We start from the raw sequence: 19,157 nt of genomic DNA on the forward strand, positions 1-19,157 counted from the left end.
ACAGTTAACTCACAAAGTGTTACAAAGAAAAGAGAGGCAGAGTATCGAGAGATGTCCAATCCGTCATCTCCATTGTTATTGGATCTATTGGTGAGCTAGACCCTAAATAACCTCACCAGCCACCAACATGTCTGTTGTATCAACTGGTTTTATCGTTTCATCTATTTGACTGTTTATTACTTTAGTTTGTTGAGCTTTCTGTTGTTATATTACCTTGCTTTGTCTTAACATCTTGTAAACTGTTTTTAAAGAGGCTATATTATTGATTATGATTATCAAATAGGCTTTTAAAAGTTCAGTATCATTGTGTTTTTCTATATCGCTGACACAAGGTGCCCTACCTGCAGCAGCTGACTGACTGTGAGCTACTCTGAACTGCCTCTGACCTCTCTCAGACCCAGGAGCTCGTTTGAGTTCTGGAATGCTTTGAGAATCACTCCAGAGTCTAAAAGTTAAGACTGACCCACCCCTTACCTTCAAAAGTTCTTCCTAGCTCAATTCTTCTTAGCTCAATGAACCACAATGTAGACAATCCAAAACTAACATTTAAATATTGTTTCGTGTGTCATGAGCCTGTCATACCATAATGTTACGTGTGAACGTTGCCATGGCACTTTGCATTGACACAGAATGGCAACATTACACAGAAGTTAGTTGCAGACACGGATCCTATCAACATGTAGAAATACAGGGATTCACCTCCTGATTTTTGAGTTCAAGCCACATTATGATTCATTATACGTCTCTGACATTGAGCTATTTCTGACTTGCGGTTTAGGCGGCTATAAAAATGTAATCCAGTGTAATAGGCTTAAAGCGATGTCAAAGATGATGATGATGTTAATGCACATTCAAAAGGTTGAGAGGCGCAGATGAAGCAAATATTAAGTATATGTTAGTGCTGTATTAGGTACGCAAATGCCTATCTGTGTGTGTGTGTGTGTGTGTGTGTGTGTGTGTGTGTGTGTGTGTGTGTGCGCATTTCTGGCAAATAATCCGATGATGAAATGATATGGCTGAGCACATAATTGCACCTCAAATCGTCCTTCTCTGACAAGTTGCATCTAATTGCAATTAACGTGTGGATATCAAGTTGTCGGGCGCTCATCATGAGCTACAGACGCGGTGGGGGTGCAATGAAGAAGAGGCGGACTGATACAGGCTGCGTGAGTGTCACTAATAAACACAAACACGGAGAAATGAACACGGACACAAATTGACAATCACTTAGTAGCTTTTTCATGCGTGGGACATTTTTTTGAATGGCTTCAATAGTTTGTTTGTTTTTTACATTTTCAACTAACATACTTGAGCACAGAAGAGCTATAAAAGCCATACTAATAGGTTATGGCATCTGCTTGTGTTTCCTATGGTACCTTTAGAATTTGTTATGTCATATTAGCTACCAAAAAAAAAAAGGTGTTCATAAAAGAAAAGCACCTTAGATTGTTTTTTTCTTTATATCTTTTCAGATCTGAGAACTAACTGTAACAGAATTCTACTTTACCTTCGACCATCACTTGTCAGGCCAGAAAGTTTCCTAACAGTTAGAATGAGCTTATTGAAAGGGCAACAACAAGTTATTCAGGCCAGCATGTTTGGTTGTGCCTGTTTGTTTGATGCCGTGTAACTTTGCCTTTAAAGATGCAGTGTGTCGGATTTGGCTGAGGTTGCAGATTGAAACCAGTTCAAATGAATCCTGTCTGCAAAGCGTGTAGGAGAACTACGGCGGGCGACCTCAAAACCTGAAAATGTGAATGGCCTTATCCAGAGCTAGTTGTTGTAAGGGTGGCGTAGGTCATTTGGAGAAAAGCCAAGGCCAGTGTGTGTGTGTGTGTGTGTGTGTGTGTGTGTAGTGGAAAGAGAGAGAGAGAGAGAGAGAGAGAGAGAGAGAGAGAGATCAGCGAACGGGTTGGCGGCGGGGCAGAAGCGAGTTAGCTTAGCAGTGAAGATTTCAAGTGAAAGTAGAGTAGAAGTTGCAGTTTGTGCAGAAATAAAATGCTGCAGCTCCTCAAGACCAACATGGAGACTGAAAACACCGGCGCCCCCCTTGTGTTCTCCAACCACAGCGGGGAAGCTGAAGCAGGTCGGTTGGTTTGTTCTGACCTACTGAAGAAACACGGCGGGCTGGACAATGTATTATTTTTATACTATTTATAACAAATCTGAGGAACCTGAAATAATACAAAAAAATTCCGGTAATATTGTTGTTGTTTCACATTGCGGCTTGGTTCAAAATATTACATCACCCTATGATTCATGTTACTTACTCAGTCACTTCATGCTAGTATCCTCAGATTAAAACAAGCTGTGAAAGGGTGTTACGTTACTGTGTCGCCCAACACCTTGCAAAGACCTTAACGGCCTAAAATATGGTCAGAAGCTGTTTATTCTATATTCAAAAAATATCCAGGCTAATTGTTTTATTCTATCAGCATTTGCTACAATGTATGTCCACTATATAATTAAAATGAGTCATTTTGAGTTTATTTAGAAGAAGAAAAGAACCCAGGGTTTACATAATGTCATTTGTGTTTGGTGGTTTGCTTTGAAGATACAACTACTTAATAGACTCAACTTATAACTTATAAGCTTTTAAAAAGGGTCCTATTTATTTAGCGTTGTTAATGTTATCATACTCGACTATAAAGGTTCTGCAAAGTAGGAGACTGACCATCAGCAGTCATGTTTCAGCCTATTCATTTATGTTTCAGCTGTTCATTGGTAGAATATTAATGCCTGAAGAAATGTGGCCCCTCTAGACAATCCTGCTGCTGCTCTTTAAAATTCTGCTTTTCAATCAAGTTAATTTATACACATATAATACGTATATATATGCAAAACTTATGCAAGGACTACTTCATCCTACCCTGGACTGTATACATTTATTAATGTGCACACACATACAGTATAACTGCATTATAGATGCACTTTGGTCTTTGCGGATCTATTTTCCTCTTTTATTTCCCAAAGGCAGAGCGTTGGAAATGTCCTATAAAGCAGCTATGACTCACAAGCCCAAAATATCCCCACGGATTAGATGGTGAGCCGGACGCACAGCTGACACTCGCAAAGAAAATAATATAGAACATAGCTCCTTCTTTTCCTCTCACACTCGCAACCTGTCATTTTCACTTTGAAAACAGGGGCGCACACACACACACACACACACACACACACACACACACGCACGCACGCACACACACTTCACTCTTGTATCTCATTCAATCCTCTTCAAGTTTCCCTGTCTTTCTCTCTTACACACCGACTGAACAGATGTCTCTCATATTATTGTCTGTCACTCTGAGCTGTGGACATAGAAAAAAACAAAAACTGCCAAACTGAATTACGGCTACATGGGAATTTGTGAAGAAACTAATAGGAATAAGGTTTAAATCAATAAATAACTAAGTAAAGACGTAGCATTTTTAAACATCTGTAGAACACTTGTAATGCAACAGAATGCACCTTTAATAAAGCCTTAACTGCTTGAACATGTTATTCTACAGTAGCTTAAAATTGATAGACAGCAAAATAAAGCAAGTATCGACTTTGATAGTAAAACAGTTCCTATTCATTCTGTGGTTCATCTAGCTCTCTGCACATCACACACCAACAGTGCCCACACTGTTGGTGTGTGATGTGCAGGAATACAAGATGCTTTTAAATCTGCCAATAGAGTTCCTTTCATAACAACCACACATGATTAATGTATGTGTATATATATATATATATATATATATATATATGTGTACACACACTGTAATGTGTGTAATCTGCTGATGCATGCAGGTGCACTGAAACGTAAATCAATATCTGCTTAACAAGCATGTCTGCGAGGACAAACGCTGACCTTTGATTCATTTGTAGCATTGCTCAGTCTCTCTTCACACTATATTTGTATTATCACATGCAGCTCGGTCAAGCAGAAAATAGAAAGTTAATGGAAAATTAATTTGGTTGTGTGTGTGTGTGTGTGTGTGTGTGTGTGTGTGTGTGTGTATGGTGTTTGTTGCGGCGTTTGATTTGCCGTAAGCTTCACTGATTGTAAGTGCTGAGGCCTCTTATTATCAGATGAAGCAACTGTATTGGGGTAATATCTTAAATGAACAGTAATAATTACTGTATGAATTCAGCAGAAACACGTTACTAGGTAGTTCCTTTAAAGCCTTTGCTTTGTGTCGTCATTTCAGTGTATTTGTCGTGAGGATTACTCAGCCTGTGAAAACATAATTGCATCATGTCTTCTCTGAATTCGGAGGGTGTTCTAAAGTCAGAATGTAACCTTTGCATGGGCTTGTATACAACACATTTTGAGTATGGGGTGTGATGGAGGTAAGATGATTGATGGACTGCTGTGACCTGCGTAGCACGACCACTAGTTAGCTAATCTACTAGTTTACAAGTTTATACCTGGTCATCAAATATTTAAGAAGTAACTTCTTATTTGGAAAATGGTACAATACACTTTTCTAAGTAACTGAAAATTGAAAACTACTTATTTTTTATAAAAAAAAATCTTGACAATGTTTTCCTCTTTGCTGTTAAAAATGAAACTCATTTTTTTTAGGACAGTATCTTTGCTTCCTCACCGTTTCCCGTCTTCTGCTGACAAGCTAACTGGGATGAAATGCGATAGAAAACTATCCGGCTGACTTCTTTGTCTTTGTCAGTCAGTCACGTGACCCTCGCCCTGCAGGTTGTAGCAGCCGGTCAAGAGGCTCCCAATGAAAGACGCTATTGAGGTGAGGAACGGGAAAAGCAGAATCCAGCCTTTTTGGAGCTTGTCAATACTGCAGATTAAACTTTCTAGGCCTCTGCTACATTGATTTACTTACCTCCAGAGTAGAAGAGAACAACCAGGGGAAATTAAGTTTAACAATCAGTGTAATTCTAGAACTTTTTCCTTAAAATCACACACTGCAGTCAGAAAGCATCAGGCACATTGTTGTACTCCCGCTGAGGTGAAACACTTAACCTGAACACTGATCAGATTACTCCAATACATCACATGCCCCATTGTAAGGTTTGGCCATTAACAGACAAAAGGTGCTGCGACATTGGAAATCAATCACAGGATGACCTGCTCCGTTGTTCCGTCTCTCTTCCCTTTCTTTTCTTTTTGGGTCAAAGCACAGCGCTGTTTCAGATTGACAGAAAAGAACACACGGACCACGATAAGGGAAAGAGAGGTGCTGACCTAGACCACCGGCTGCAATCACCCTTCCTCCCAGACATCCTGCCACAAAGTCGGCCCTCTTCTCCCTCATCCTGGATGTTCGGCTGGGTTTGATCCAGATACCTGCCAGAGGTGAGAGGACACGAGATACTGTCAGTCATCACGGACCACAACAGAAAACGGGAAGTCCCCCCCATTGCCAAAGCATTTTAAAGAAGAACACAAAAAACAGCCAAAAAAAGCATGTTGACACCCAAACATTACACCCATATAGAATTGTTAAACAATGAATTTCAATAACCAAATGGTTGGCCTGGTGCTGGAACCTGCTGCAGGGATTTTTCTCCCGTTCAGCCACAAGAGGGTTCATGAGATCCAGCGCTGATGCTGGGTGATCAGAGCCGGCTCAGAGTCGGTGCTCCAGTTCATCTCAAAGGTGTGGGATGCGGCCGAGGTCAGAGAGGTTGTTTTTTTCCTTTTAAAAGTATTCATTCGTTTTCATGTTTTGTTACAAAAGAAGCTGCATCTAACAAGATATCAAACAGTGATTCCAAAAACTGAATCTTGACATGAAATAATATGTTTATGAGAAACAGATTCAATAATAATAAAAATAAAGGCAAAAAATACATAATGAAAATATTTCCCGTTTACAAGAAGTAAAGCTATCATAGTGTGTGTTCTCTTTACAGGAACCAAGCAGCCCAAACGTGACGAGCAGCCTGTTAGGTCGTGTGTGTGTGTGTGTGTGTGTGTGTGTGTGTGTGTGTGTGTGTGTGTGTGTGTGTGTGTGTGTGTGTGTGACTATGTGAGTCTGTGTATCTGTGACTGAGTGAGTGTGCACCTCGCTGTCTGTCCACGGCTAATCTCGCATTCTGCTGCAGCAAACTGCATCATAATTTGGGTGCCCAGTTATGGCTGCCTGCTCATGGACCTCTCGTGGTTGTGGGGATTCACACTTTCTTTTAAACATCTTTGATTACCTGTTTCATACTGAATGCTGACTTTTCACTCACTAGTCTTAACCTTGTCTCTATGACTCCCAGGATATGAAAGGTTAACAATCCTTTCTTTGCCTGTATTAGTCTTTGTTTTTGTACACCACCTAAAACAAGATCAAATTAATAGGCAACAAATAACGGAGAAGGTCACTGCTAAGCACAGAGATAGAAAAAAGAAATACTTTTTCTATTTTTGTGTGCAAACCTAAAAAGTGTGCAGTAAAACACATCATATCACATCCAGACATGAAATAGAGAAAGAAATGGAGTTCATCATAGAGGGATCTGTATTTGACAGTCACAACAAGGCCCGCCTCAGGACCTCCGTCACTCCCTCCACCCCCCTCCTCCCTCTTTCTCTGGCTTGAACCCCACTACCCGACAGCAGATTACATTTCTATATTTGGGACAGCGATACGCAGTGACACATTCCATTTCGTACTCCTCCACGTCTCTGTTGCAGAGAGCATCGTCGAGGGACACGAGCTGCAAATTCAGGCAAATGCAACAAAATGCAGCACAGAACAAGCAATAAAAAAATGTGCTGCATGGGCGTAATGCTAATTAATGCAGAATGCTACAAATGATCGGATGTTAAGTACCTATAAGTAGCAGTTTCTCACTCGTGGATGGAAAGCATGGATGGAAAGGTGAAGGGGGGCATTTCTCCCCCTCATTCCAAGAGGAAATTAGGCCCAACGGCACTGAGCATTGTGGGATTGAACAGTTTTGATTTGATCTCTACAGTCTTCTTGTGCTGAGGCAGCTTTGCTGAAATGAGTCTTTGTTTTTATCAAAGCTAGAAAAACAAGACAAACGTCTACAGGCATGCTGGCAGTTCTGTGGAGCCGTTCTTGTCCGTTGAGCTAAATGCTAAAGTGCTACCCATAGACTGTATGTCAGTGGACGTAGTCATCATGACGTCACCCATTGGTTTGTGGACTGATGTTTTAAGGCCATGCTGTTTTTTTGTAGCCAAAGAACGTAAGTTACTGTATTTGGACAGCGGAGGAGTGACGTAGAGACGGCGTACACGGCTCCGGTAGGGCAGCAACCTGTCAATCACAGTAACCCCGCCCTAAAGCATACCCTGCTTTATGGTCTATTTGACTCTGAATGGACCATAATTTACTAAATGAACATCATGCTGTGTTGAAGAAGACTTGAAACTAGAGATTGAGACCATAAACTCATGTTTACAAAGAGAGAAGTAGAGTCATTTTCTCATTGACTTCCATTCAATCAGACTTCTTTTGCAACCAAAGGCGTCGCCCCCTGTAGAGAGGATGCAAGTTTTAAGACACTTCCACATTGGCTTCACTCTGCGGAACAGGAGGTTGCCACCTGGTGCTACCCATAGTAAACCAAAGTAAATGTTGACCTCATGATGGCTCTAGAGGAGAGGTCAGAGGGTTTTACGTTGCACCACAGCTTGATTCTCGCGATGTCACGATATCTCAGGGAAATTCCTCCTGTCAGGCTTCACGTAATTTGTTTGAATCCTGTGAGGAGCTACTGGCAACTATGGGCGAAGGCTTAGACACAGAGAGACTGTTGTTCAAAACAACAATGGCGGCTCGCAAAGAGGTTAGCGAAGGTGCTGCAATAGCATCAGCTCTATCGGAACAGGGTAGTATTTCTTCACTGAAAGAAGAGCAAAAATCGACACAGAAGACTTTTTTTTGATAGGAAAGATGTTTTTCACTCTTGACTTGCTTTGGCAAGAGTTTGATTGACAAACTGATTCATTCAATCAACTGCCACGTATTTATTTGAAAGCGGCCGCCTTTTTTTAAACAGTTTCCAATGGCGGCTTCTCAGATGGTTCTGTGTAACAGACGGCGGGTCACCACAGTGATCACAGTTCATCCTGAGGGAAATATGTGAATATAATGTCATCCAATAGGCATTTCACTCTAAATCACAAATTTCAATCTCATGGTGGCAATCCACCCTACGTGGCTTGAATGCACTTATTGGGTGTGGCTTTGGACAAAAACGGCAAAATGAATGTAATGTGCTGTAAATGTACTCTGTCTATGTTTAAATCTGGACCAAATTGGTGGACTGCTGTTAAGGCATCTCAATTGTATCGGAATTGTGTCGGATTGTGCTAAAGCCACACATGCAGGAGTTCTATATTTACCCACCGATTCTCGCTCCAAACCTCACATATGGTCAGGAGCTCTGGAAAGTGACCGTAAAGCAAATACAAATGGATAAACTCAAGCTCTTCAGGGTTTTTCTGAATCCCTCAGAGTCAAGATGCTACTCCTGACACTGAGAGTTGCAGGCTGACCCGGTCGCCTTCCTGTTGTGGTGTTACCGAACAAACACCGAGGATGAATCCAGGAGGCACTTAAAGAAAATAGTGGAAGACATTGCTGGGGGGTAAAGGGCGGTCTGCTCTTTTCACCCTGCCACCATAGACCGGGATAAGCAGCATGATGGAGGTATTGATCAGTGGATAGATGGATGGATGAACAAATGAATTGCCATTTGATGACACAATAAGCTTAGTTTCACATTGTCTCACAGGTGCAGGCCAGTAAATGGTCACCAGAGAGCAGTTACCTCACCTAACGGAGAGATGTTTGTTTGTAAGTGCACTTCTGCTGCAGACAAGTCTCCCAGCGCTGGGAAAGCAAACAGACTTTCCTCTTCGCCCGAACCGCTGAGCATGACAGAGGCCAGAGAGAAAGCTGATGAAGTGCCAGTACTTTTACAAAAATGTAGTTTTTAAAAGGCAGGTGCTGCTCTCTGAACTTGCATGCATACATATTGCTGATACTTTCCTGTTTACAACCATTTCTGAACCGCTGGTAAAACTTCCCAGAGAGAATTAATAAGAAACCATTCTCACTTCTGTTAGTCAGCGATAATCATAAAGAAGCATAACAGGATTCAAAGAATATGCTCTCATAACAAATGAAGGGATCAACCCGTTTTCAGAGATGTTCAGAAACTGGAGACCATTAGCAAATTTGATTTCCTGCCAACATTGACAGGAGAGCATAGGAGAGGACACAAGAGGATAGAGGAGAGGAGAGGAGTAGAGAGGACAGGCGAGGAGAAGACAGATGAGAGGAGAGGACAGAGGAGGGGAGAGGACAAAAGACCAGAGGACAGGGAAGCGGAAAGGAGAGCACAGGACATTTGAGGAGAGGACAGAGGAGAGAAGAAGAGAGGATAAGAGAGAACAGGAGAGGTGAGGAAAGGACACAGGAGAGGTGAGGAAGGGACACAGGAGAGGAGACAAGATGATAGGATAGAACAGGAGAGGTGAGGAAAGAACACAGGAGAGGAGACAAGAGGATTGGAAAGAACAGGAGAGGTGAGGAAAGGACACAGGAGAGGAGACAAGAGGATAGGATAGAACAGGAGAGGTGAGGAAAGGACACAGGAGAGGAGACAAGAGGATAGGATGGAACAGAAGAGGTGAGGAAAGGACACAGTATAGGAGACAAGATGATAAGGATAGAACAGGAGAGGTGAGGAAAAGACAGAGGAGAGGAGACAAGAGATAGGAGAGAACAGGAGAGGTGAGGAAAGGAAAGAGGAGAGGAGAGGCGTTTCTTTGAGATAACACAAATGTGTTGCAGAGCTGCTGTAGTGCTGGCTGTAGGGAAAGTAGTTAAACGGTAATCTCTGAGTAAGAGGACGTGAAGGCAGAGCCAGCAGCAGCTCACTAACAGATATATGCGGGCTGCAACACAGCAGCTATTGAGCCGTGGAAAATGGAAAGGCCAGATAACATGCAAATGTGCTGCAGATATACGGGAGGAGAGGCTGGAGGAGTTGAGCTTTCTAACAGGCATGCAAGCCCCCCCCCCCCCCCCCCCCCGGTACCGTCTGCAGATAAATTTGCAGAAACAGCCATGACAGTGTTGTCGTCTGTGTTCAGTTCAGCCTCTGCACTTCTCTGATTGACTGATACGTGTGTGTGCGTGTGCGTGTGTGCGTGTGCGTGTGTGTGTGTGTGTGGGTTTGTATATTTCCTAATGTTTATTTTTATCTGAAGAAGCATATAGCGTGCACCTTTTGCCACACGCCACAGCATACACAGCCCACGCTAGTTTGCGATGCATGTCCATGGATGGATGATTACATGACTGAACTTGTGTTTCGAATGACTCCATTCATGATCAGTCTGTATTTCTGTGGGCTCCACATATTGATCCATCTAGTAAAAGTCTGGCCAAAGGAGGTTTTGCGAAAGGGCACTTTAAAGTTCCAAACCTCAGAAGTTTAACCTAGGAAGCCTGGTTATTTAGGCCCTGATGGCCTCGGAGTAAAAACAGTCGCCCACAGAATTAGCATTGCATGTAATATTGTCAGACTCGCAATGGACAGTTTAAAAAAACAAACATTCAAAATCAATGCAGCAGAACCAAAGATAGTGTCTTTTTTGTTCCACACATTTTCCTCTCTTGTCAAAACTTGATGCTTCAATTACCCACAATGCAAATCTACTGCCAGTATTATTTTTATAGCCCAATATCACAAATTTGCCTCAAGGGGCTTTTTGTTAGCAGAGATGAGGAGTGGGCTGCAGAGGTCGGGGACCTTACGTGTCACTCTCCATCTCTCTCTACCTTTGTTGTCAACTCTCTATCGAAGATATAAATATGACATTTATTGCACGACTGTATCTCATCGTGAGAAGTTTGATTGTTGCGGGGACTCGCTCTGAGCAAGGAAATGTCCAATAACTCTGTGGAATCATGGAATGCAGTATTTACATTAAGTTCCCTTTCACAGCCATGCTCAATATATATATTTTTTATAAATCAATTATTTAATAATGAAAAAGAACCTTTAAGAGTAACAATGAAGAACCGAAGTGATAAGGAGTATCGATAAGAGTAGTACTATCGATAAAATCCTAACGATACCCATCCCTAGTTCAGAAGACCAATACCTTTTGAAACCTGCGAAATACATTGTCCATGAATGTGTGCTGCTCCATAAAATAATTCCTGTCTTTCATTTATTTGTGAACTGTAGGAAGGTGGGCCAAAGACAGAACCCTGAGGCATCCCTGTTTTAATGGTGTACCTCAACCAAAGGGCCCGTCGGACCGCCAAACAGCCTCGGAAAACACCCCCACACCCCCACACCTGTCGCTGATATTTCTGTAACTTTGGCAGGGTTTGAACTTAGGCCTAAGGCATGGGTCACTAATAGGAGGACCGCGGTCCGGGTCCGGTCCCAGACGCCGTTGTATCTGGACCCTGGATCTACAACCGATAGATAATTGAGAGTTATTTTATTTTGATGGAGCACTTTAAAATAATTCTGTGGTGTAATTTATTCTTTAATACAGCCCTTATTTTACTTGAAATGAGAGAACGTTTATATATTATTATAGTTTGTATTATTTATAATTCATCCATTTCAATTTGAAAACTGACGATAAATAGTGTTGAGATATTATTCAATAGAACTTTCTTTATTCGATTTGATAATGAGTTTTCTACTACATACAAACGTTGATACTTCAACATATGTAGCACTAAATCACAGCACACGTTAGACATTACTGTGATGTTCCAGACCTTTGGATGAATGGACCTTGTTGAACTTGAATTGAACACCTCTGGCCTAAGGCCTTGTTTCTTGGAGTAATTGCTTCCGTCACTTCCCCTGTGTACAAAAGAGCAAAATACTACAGACGTCTTCAAGGAGAGACTGAAAGTGTACAGCGCCTCTCGTCTCTCTCTGTGACGATCAGCTTTTCACCCTGACTCCCAGTGTGACCAGTTGGAAGAGCAACAAACACTTCAGCTTGAAGAAACAGTCGGACGACACTTCGTACAAACCTCACTCTCTACAAGAGGAAATCTCACAGTTGATGATAATGTGTCGGTTACAAAGGCCAGACTGAACCTTTGTAGAGTTTACATTTGGAGAGTTCATAAATGAGGATGCCATAGTGCTTTTATAAGTCCAGAGAATGCGAGAGAGACATGCTGTGTGCCTTTCACATGTGCATTCTGACACACAGCCTCTCACAAAGCCTGTCAAGCAGAAAGCTACCAAGAGACAGAGCGAAACCCTCCTCTCATACCAAAAGGAACGACTCCAGAGCAACATTCTTCACTGCAGCAGGAGGACAAATGAGCCGCTTTGAGGACAGAATGCTGCCATTCATCAGCAAGAACGATTCATTCCTTTGCTCTAGGCAACTAAAAGGAATGAGCGGTTTACTTTGGCCAACGATCCTCTTATTCCTGTTGGACTAAGTGACTGACGGGGCTGCGCACACAGACAGATAAACACACACACACACACACACACACACACACACACATGGCGGTGAGTTGAGTGACGTGTGGGGCAGATTTGTGTCTGGTGGACTCAGCTGGAGGAGAGGAGAGTGTGTTATTTAAAGCTCAGAATCAATCCCCTTCCTTCTCTTGTTTCGCCCTCCCAGACACCAGCAGTTCACTCTGTGCCCATCGCCGAGCTGAATAGGACACACACACATTCAAAAAGGCATATGAGACGGAAGCAGGAGCACACACGCACACACACACACACACACACACACACACACACACACACGTTAAGACACAAGCCTTCAAACAGTTGCACATGCACACAAATACACAAATGAGCAGATTCTAAAAGTATGTGGGCAGATGTGGACACGTACTGTTTATATGCACAATTTCACCCATGCATACAAAAAAATCTTTCACTCTCTTTCCCCAATACACACACACACACACACACACACACACACATCTGCTCAATGGTAGGATACAGTTGCACCCCACCTACCCCCATTTCAAAATGTCATCACAAGGTAGAAATGGAAAGATGTTTGCAAGAAAATGAGGTTGTGATGACAGCGGGTCCTCTCTGGAATCCCATTCTGATAGATGTGTATTGAATTATTCAGGCAGAAATCAAACAGCCACACTGCATGTGATCACAACACACATGCAGCTAGAAATACCAATCAGCAGATGTCCGTCTCGTTCACAAAATCTGGAAAAAATGTTACTGACATTACACGTTTTTCAGCCGCCCGTAGTGTGCAGACAGCTCCTCCTCCTTTTCAGGGGACTGACATTTTCGGGAGTTGTACTGCCGTAAAAAGCCAAAGTGCAGCAACTACATACTTATATACAAATGTGTAATTTCATTGCATTGCATTTCTAAAAGCATTACAAGAGTCCTGAATTCAAAATGTTCGGTGGGTAAAAGTAGGTGGGAAACATGAGCAAAGTGTAAAGTATTACATTTAAAAACACTTGATGCAAAAAATGCCCCCTGCGAGTCTCATATCATAAACTATTGTTTAATTTCATGTTTTTATTACTTATGCAAACAAAAAGTGGGATATTACTGTTGTTCATTTGAACTATTTTATGTGCTGTTGGGTAGTTTAATCTAAAACAATGCGTCACATTTAAATTGTAGTGCAGTAACAGTGTAAAGTAGTTACATTAGTAAAGCACCTGAAATGAGTACTGTAAGTACAGCACCTGAGAAAATGTGACTGACTGCACTTGTTTTTTTGTTAACATAGTTATAAACACATCTGGAAGAAAGTGAAGGTGAGAAAAACCGTTTACTCCCACATGGCTCATCCACTTTCATTCACTGTAATGCACTCATAATGTCATTCAGATATAACATAATCGTGAGCCAGGCGTGCAGGGCTCAGGTGACGGAGTATAAAGAGCGACAACGTCGTAGCGAGGAGGTCGGGGTGGATGGACGGGTCAAACAAACACAGGACTTTCACTCAGGAGACCGGTATATGTCGTCCGTGTGAAACCAAAAGCCAACGTTGACTTATTTGACCTTACTTTAGTGATGCTACCTAAGTAAGGCATACAACAAACGGGCTTGTTTTACGGAACTAGGTAGTTATTTTAACCCAAACCACGATCTGTTCCTAACCAAGTAGTTTTGGTGCCTAAACAGGTAGAGAGACGATTAATCAGCAAAATATATATATATACACTCAATAAAGTTTCTTAAATTAAGCGAACCAGTTCAAACGACTAGAAAGCTGAAAGAACACCTGTTGCCTTCTGTTAAAAATGACCAATGGCAGAGTGCACTGTCTGAAATGTTTAGGTATCATATTGTTAATATTGGCCGATATTTTTCTTAAAAATAGAATATCCATCCATTATCTGAACAGGGCGGACACAGAGAGACAGACAACCATTCACACCCACATGCAAACTCCACACAGAAGGGCCATACAGACCCCCCCCCCCCCCCCCCCCACGACAGTGCTAGCCACCACACCAACGTGCAGTATTAAAAATAGCATCTCTATCATTAAAAAAAAAAGAAGCTAGATAGAAGAAGATTATAGAAGATAACCAATGTAATGGAAAGCTATTTGGTATAGTTTGCACCTATTACAAAACACATATCCATCTTAGATCTCCTACATTCCATTTATGAAAAAGCACAATCCAAGCTGATTTGAAAAATGATCCCCATTATGAGGGAACAATTTCACATTATCTATTCCCGAATGCAATATATTACCGTCAAGATATTCCACAACCACTCAGACATACTCAACACTCCACGCAACACATCGCAGCATGTGAATCATCGCTGAAAAGTGTTTGCAGAATGAAGAGAAATGACCTTAATATATCCACGGCTTGATGCGTTTTATTGTCGCGACACACTCAGCTGAGATACATCAAGGTCCACAGTGTGTATGGTAGACACCGAGCTGTCTACGTGCCGTGGAACACATCTGCATCTGTTGGCTGACAAGACTGCTGGTGAATCCACACCGACCTGTACCGGCGGCTGGGATGACATTTCATCATGATGGAGAAAGACGTAGGTGCTGGCATTCAGTCAGCCAGCAGCAAGCCGGCTGAAGCCACACTGAATGCTGCTGCATACAAGCTGTTGTTTAAAAGGCCAGTCAGACTGCTGCAAGAGAAGTACGGCCGCACAGCAATTAGCAGAGCTAATGCATCTGTGTTCCACTGATGCAGAGGAATGCAGGGTTTTCTTTGGTACGGCACACGACGAGTGTTGAAAAGCCATCTGTAGCACGCGGCTGAAGTACCGCCTGTTACACCTTAGAAGAGTCACCTTGTTTTCAGGAATTCACCAAGTGCAACACTTGTTAAAAAGTAGTGTTTTCCATGAAGACACCTGAGTTTTGTTAAGAGCTGGAGGCGGGATGGAATTTGACGGAGGCGGCTCTCTTGTCATTTTCAGGAAAACTCTGATGACATTCCAAGACGTGACTTTTTATCATCATCGGTTCAAATTTTGTATTTCTCCAATTTGATATCCTACAACTTTGCTTAATGATCAAATACCAGCAACACTCACCCCAAAGGTACTAAAAAAATACAAAGAAATATATTTGTCCATTTCTTTTTGTCTCTTGTAAATCACGTTACACACTGCTATGAAAGCCTTCAAAACTATTTGTGCGTCGCTTGTCCCTTCCTCACGTCACCAGGTTTTCTGCTGGATCCGCTGGTGCAACACAAAGCCAGCGGAGGTCTCGGCCCCTCTCTGCCTTTCTTTATCTGGCGCTCTGATAGTGAGTATTTATTCCCCCTTTTCTCTGAGGCTGGATTTGCATCTTGGGACGGACAGATAATCCCATCCACACACACACACACACACACACACACACACACACACTCATGAATCTACTACAGCTTGCGGCAGTTGCTGCAATGCAGGGTTTGAGTAATAGCGCTCTACTATCTATTACAAGATTGATGCACTAATCCACGTCTTATGAGCATTGCGGGGATGCGCAAAACATTCCTAAAAAAACAATGCACCGCAAAGCAAAGTTTCTGTGAGTGCAGAGATAAGAGCGTGTGTTCATTCATAACATGGAGTACGGACGAGTTGAGCTCCACCGACATGAGGGAAGACTGAGCTGAATGAGGATCTGATGAATGAGGGAAGATATCGTTTTGGAGATGATCCCGGACAAAAGCCAGTATTGCGGCTCAGCCTGATCCAGCGGGGGCTTTGAGGGGGAACTTAAAGTGGTGGAGGGGCAGGAAATGCAAACAACAGGTCTCTACCAGGTCTGCTAATGAGTCTCCCTGGCCTCTCAGTAATCCTATAAATATTCATGCTCAGTGGGTGGGCATGAAAGTTAGTGTGGGCTCTAATGAGCGATAGCATGCACCCTGACATCTCTGAACTACTGACAGATCTATCAATGTTCCAATCGGATTCTTAGAAATTCCCCTTTTGCTCAGGTGGGTGGTGTGTGGAGAAGAAGAAAGAAAAAAAAAAGCGTTCTCTGAATGACCTTCCAGTATGCAAACTTGTAGAAATCAGTCAGTCAGTCAGTCAGTCAGCTGCTGGACAGTATATGAACGTTCACCCACTGAAAGCAGAGCACAAATGGATACACTTATCAGAACCACGCCTACATGAAGATGAAGAGCACTCATCCAGAAACGCTGTGGGTTAATAAATATATAAATCTCCGACTCATTGCAGCAGGTAACGTAACAGAGAAACTGCTCATCTCTGTCTCAGTGCGCGAGACTCACCCGGTGGCAGATCTGGAAACATTTGAACTGGGTGACCGCAATGTTTCTAATTCACATTTCTTTTTTTTAGCCGACAAAACTATGCCGTGGTTATTTGACGAGGTGCAGACTTCCCTCTGTTTGGCAGCCAATAAAAGGATCCAGCTAGAGCCGTGTCTCGTTTAAGATGATGTCACGGCAGTTTCATGCGGTGTCGCTATGGCGATCGGCTAAGGGTCCCGCCAACACTGGTGGGGTACTATCTGCAGTGGAAAAAGTAAGCCGAGTAGAGAGGATGGCTAAAGCATGCAGCGGAACTGAGGCATGCAATTTAAAGGCATAGCGGCGTGGAGGTCAACCCAGCTGATATCTGCAGTGTTCAAAAAAACACAGATAGTCAGTTGTCAGGATCCATGAGGTCATTGCTTTTGCTTGCAAGATGGAAAGGAAAAAGATTTATTTTTCAAAGAATGGTTGCACAATGAGATCAACGATTACGAATGGCAGTCAAGAGAGCTCCATCTGGGTCACACGCTTTGCACTCACTCTCTCATTTACTGCCGCCTCTCGACTGTCACCTTCCTTCCTCTACGGCGCTGCGTGGCGACAGAGAACAAAAGAGAGAGAGAGAAACATACTGGAAGGAAAGAGCTTAGTGAGATATAACATCCAACATCGAATCTTGAAAATCTGCTCGTAGAGCAGCAGAGAGACGACACGCAGGGGAGACTGTAAACATGAGAGAGCTGAGTCACATGGAAAGAAAACAAAGGTCTGGTTTTTGAAGGTCTGGCAGCGGCTAACGGGTTTTTGAGTCATCGTTCAACATCTCTGCGGTCCCCCCCCCCCCTCCCGGCAGTGTAGAGTATCACTGATTTGCACGCCGTAATTATTCTGCAGATAGTGCTTTAAAGAGAAGTAATCAGCGGGAGGCTTAACAGACCTATTTATCCTGTGTTAGTCTATCACAGGGTAATATCAGCACCGGTAGAATAACAAGAGCGGAGCTGACAGCTGCTGCTTGAAGGCCACCGTGGGCTGTGAGGCAGAAATGATATTATTCTGTCTCTCTTTTTGTCTTCAGTCCACTCTTTCTAACTTAAATATGCACGCTCATCTGACTGCTTCTGTTTCTGGAGGTCGGTCACATGAAAGGTTCACTCTTCTATCGTCCACAAACGAATGTGCACAAAGCTGAAGGCAGCGCAATTGTTGTGTGAACCAAAGCCAACTGAGTCCGTGTCAGATATCCTCTCAGCACGAGTGTTTGAGTTCAAGTCAGAAATGAGACATTCTGAACCGTGTGTGAGTCAGAGAGGAACACAGGTTCTACCACATTACAAAACATCCTTTCTCACACACTGCTGGTGGTCTCTTCCAACAAGTCCCACCAAATTAAGCGACATTATAATCATTATAATAATAATAACAACCTTCCAGAAAGAATAAAATGAAACGTTTTCTGACCGGACACTGCTGTGTGTGAGGGTTGGTTAGGATACGGCAGAAAAGGGACTTTGTATGGAAGGATCACGGTTTGGGTGAAAACACGGCACGGTAACAGAAAGGGAACGGTCCTGCTTTAGAGAAACCAGCTTCCACTGTTAGTAGGAAATGGGAAATGGGCAGGGGGTCTCCCAAGTCCAACATTTCACTGACCCCTCCATCCATACGCTTGCATACACGATGCCACACTATTTCCTTTTTTTGCTCCCGATGGACAAGAGGCCGCTTGAGGACTTTCTCATTTGACAATGAACGGTTTGTCTTGGGAGGACAGTCTTAATACTAATCTTTTAAAAAAAGGTCACAGCTGGGCGTCCAGAACAGAGGCTTTGTTCAGCCATGAATACAGTTCTGTAGAGACAATCCAGGACATGAAGATGGTGTAAGTGGTATTCAAATTAAAATAAAGTACAGAGCCCACTGTGAAGGGAAATGTCAGCTGTACCTGTGGCTGATTTTAATAATTTTTGGAGAACAATGGAGGTCTATGGCACAGAGGAATAAGATATATCAGGCTTTGGAGACGCATGCAATGCTTGTTAGTGGGGTAGTAGTTATTTTCATAAGAATGGTGGTGAAAACTAAAATCATAGAATATCTGCAGACTTATTTCAATGTTGACAGCACCACAATTCCATTGACCTCCATTATGTTGGGGTTTCAGCAGAAACCAATTTCCAAGATCAGAGGCTAATGTGTCAAAGCTTGAGTAAATTAAACCAAAACGATGTGCTTGGCTAGGTGTCACTGGAAAATACGTGCTTTGCTTCGTTTCATTTTGTTTCGTTATTTGGGTGAAATGGCCCCTTAAAGGGATGAAGTGTTCCCGGCGTGTCCGTTCACTGCTCATGTCACAGAGAGGGATTGGGTGGGAGAGGAAACGCAAAAAAGCACGGGGTCAAAGAGTCAACAGCGTCAGTCCTATTCCTGCAGAGGACTGATGGTCTGTTAAAC

General features: G+C 42.8%; 1 protein-coding gene across 1 annotated transcript in view; it reads right to left on the bottom strand.

Annotated features, from left to right (window-relative positions):
* The window catches only part of klhdc8b (kelch domain containing 8B), a 124,012-nt gene that overhangs the window by 16,014 nt on the left and 88,841 nt on the right, over positions 1 to 19,157 (bottom strand). Inside the window, exon 4 of the mRNA XM_068732683.1 lies at positions 5,201 to 5,302. Within this exon, the coding sequence (XP_068588784.1) occupies positions 5,201 to 5,302 (102 nt within the window). The remainder of the gene's footprint in view (positions 1 to 5,200; positions 5,303 to 19,157) is intronic.

Source organism: Cebidichthys violaceus, unplaced genomic scaffold (genome assembly GCF_023349555.1).
Source record: "Cebidichthys violaceus isolate CVI_PGR_0920_01 unplaced genomic scaffold, fCebVio1.0.p SCAF_6, whole genome shotgun sequence".
In the NCBI taxonomy this organism is placed as follows: Eukaryota; Metazoa; Chordata; class Actinopteri; order Perciformes; family Stichaeidae; genus Cebidichthys; species Cebidichthys violaceus.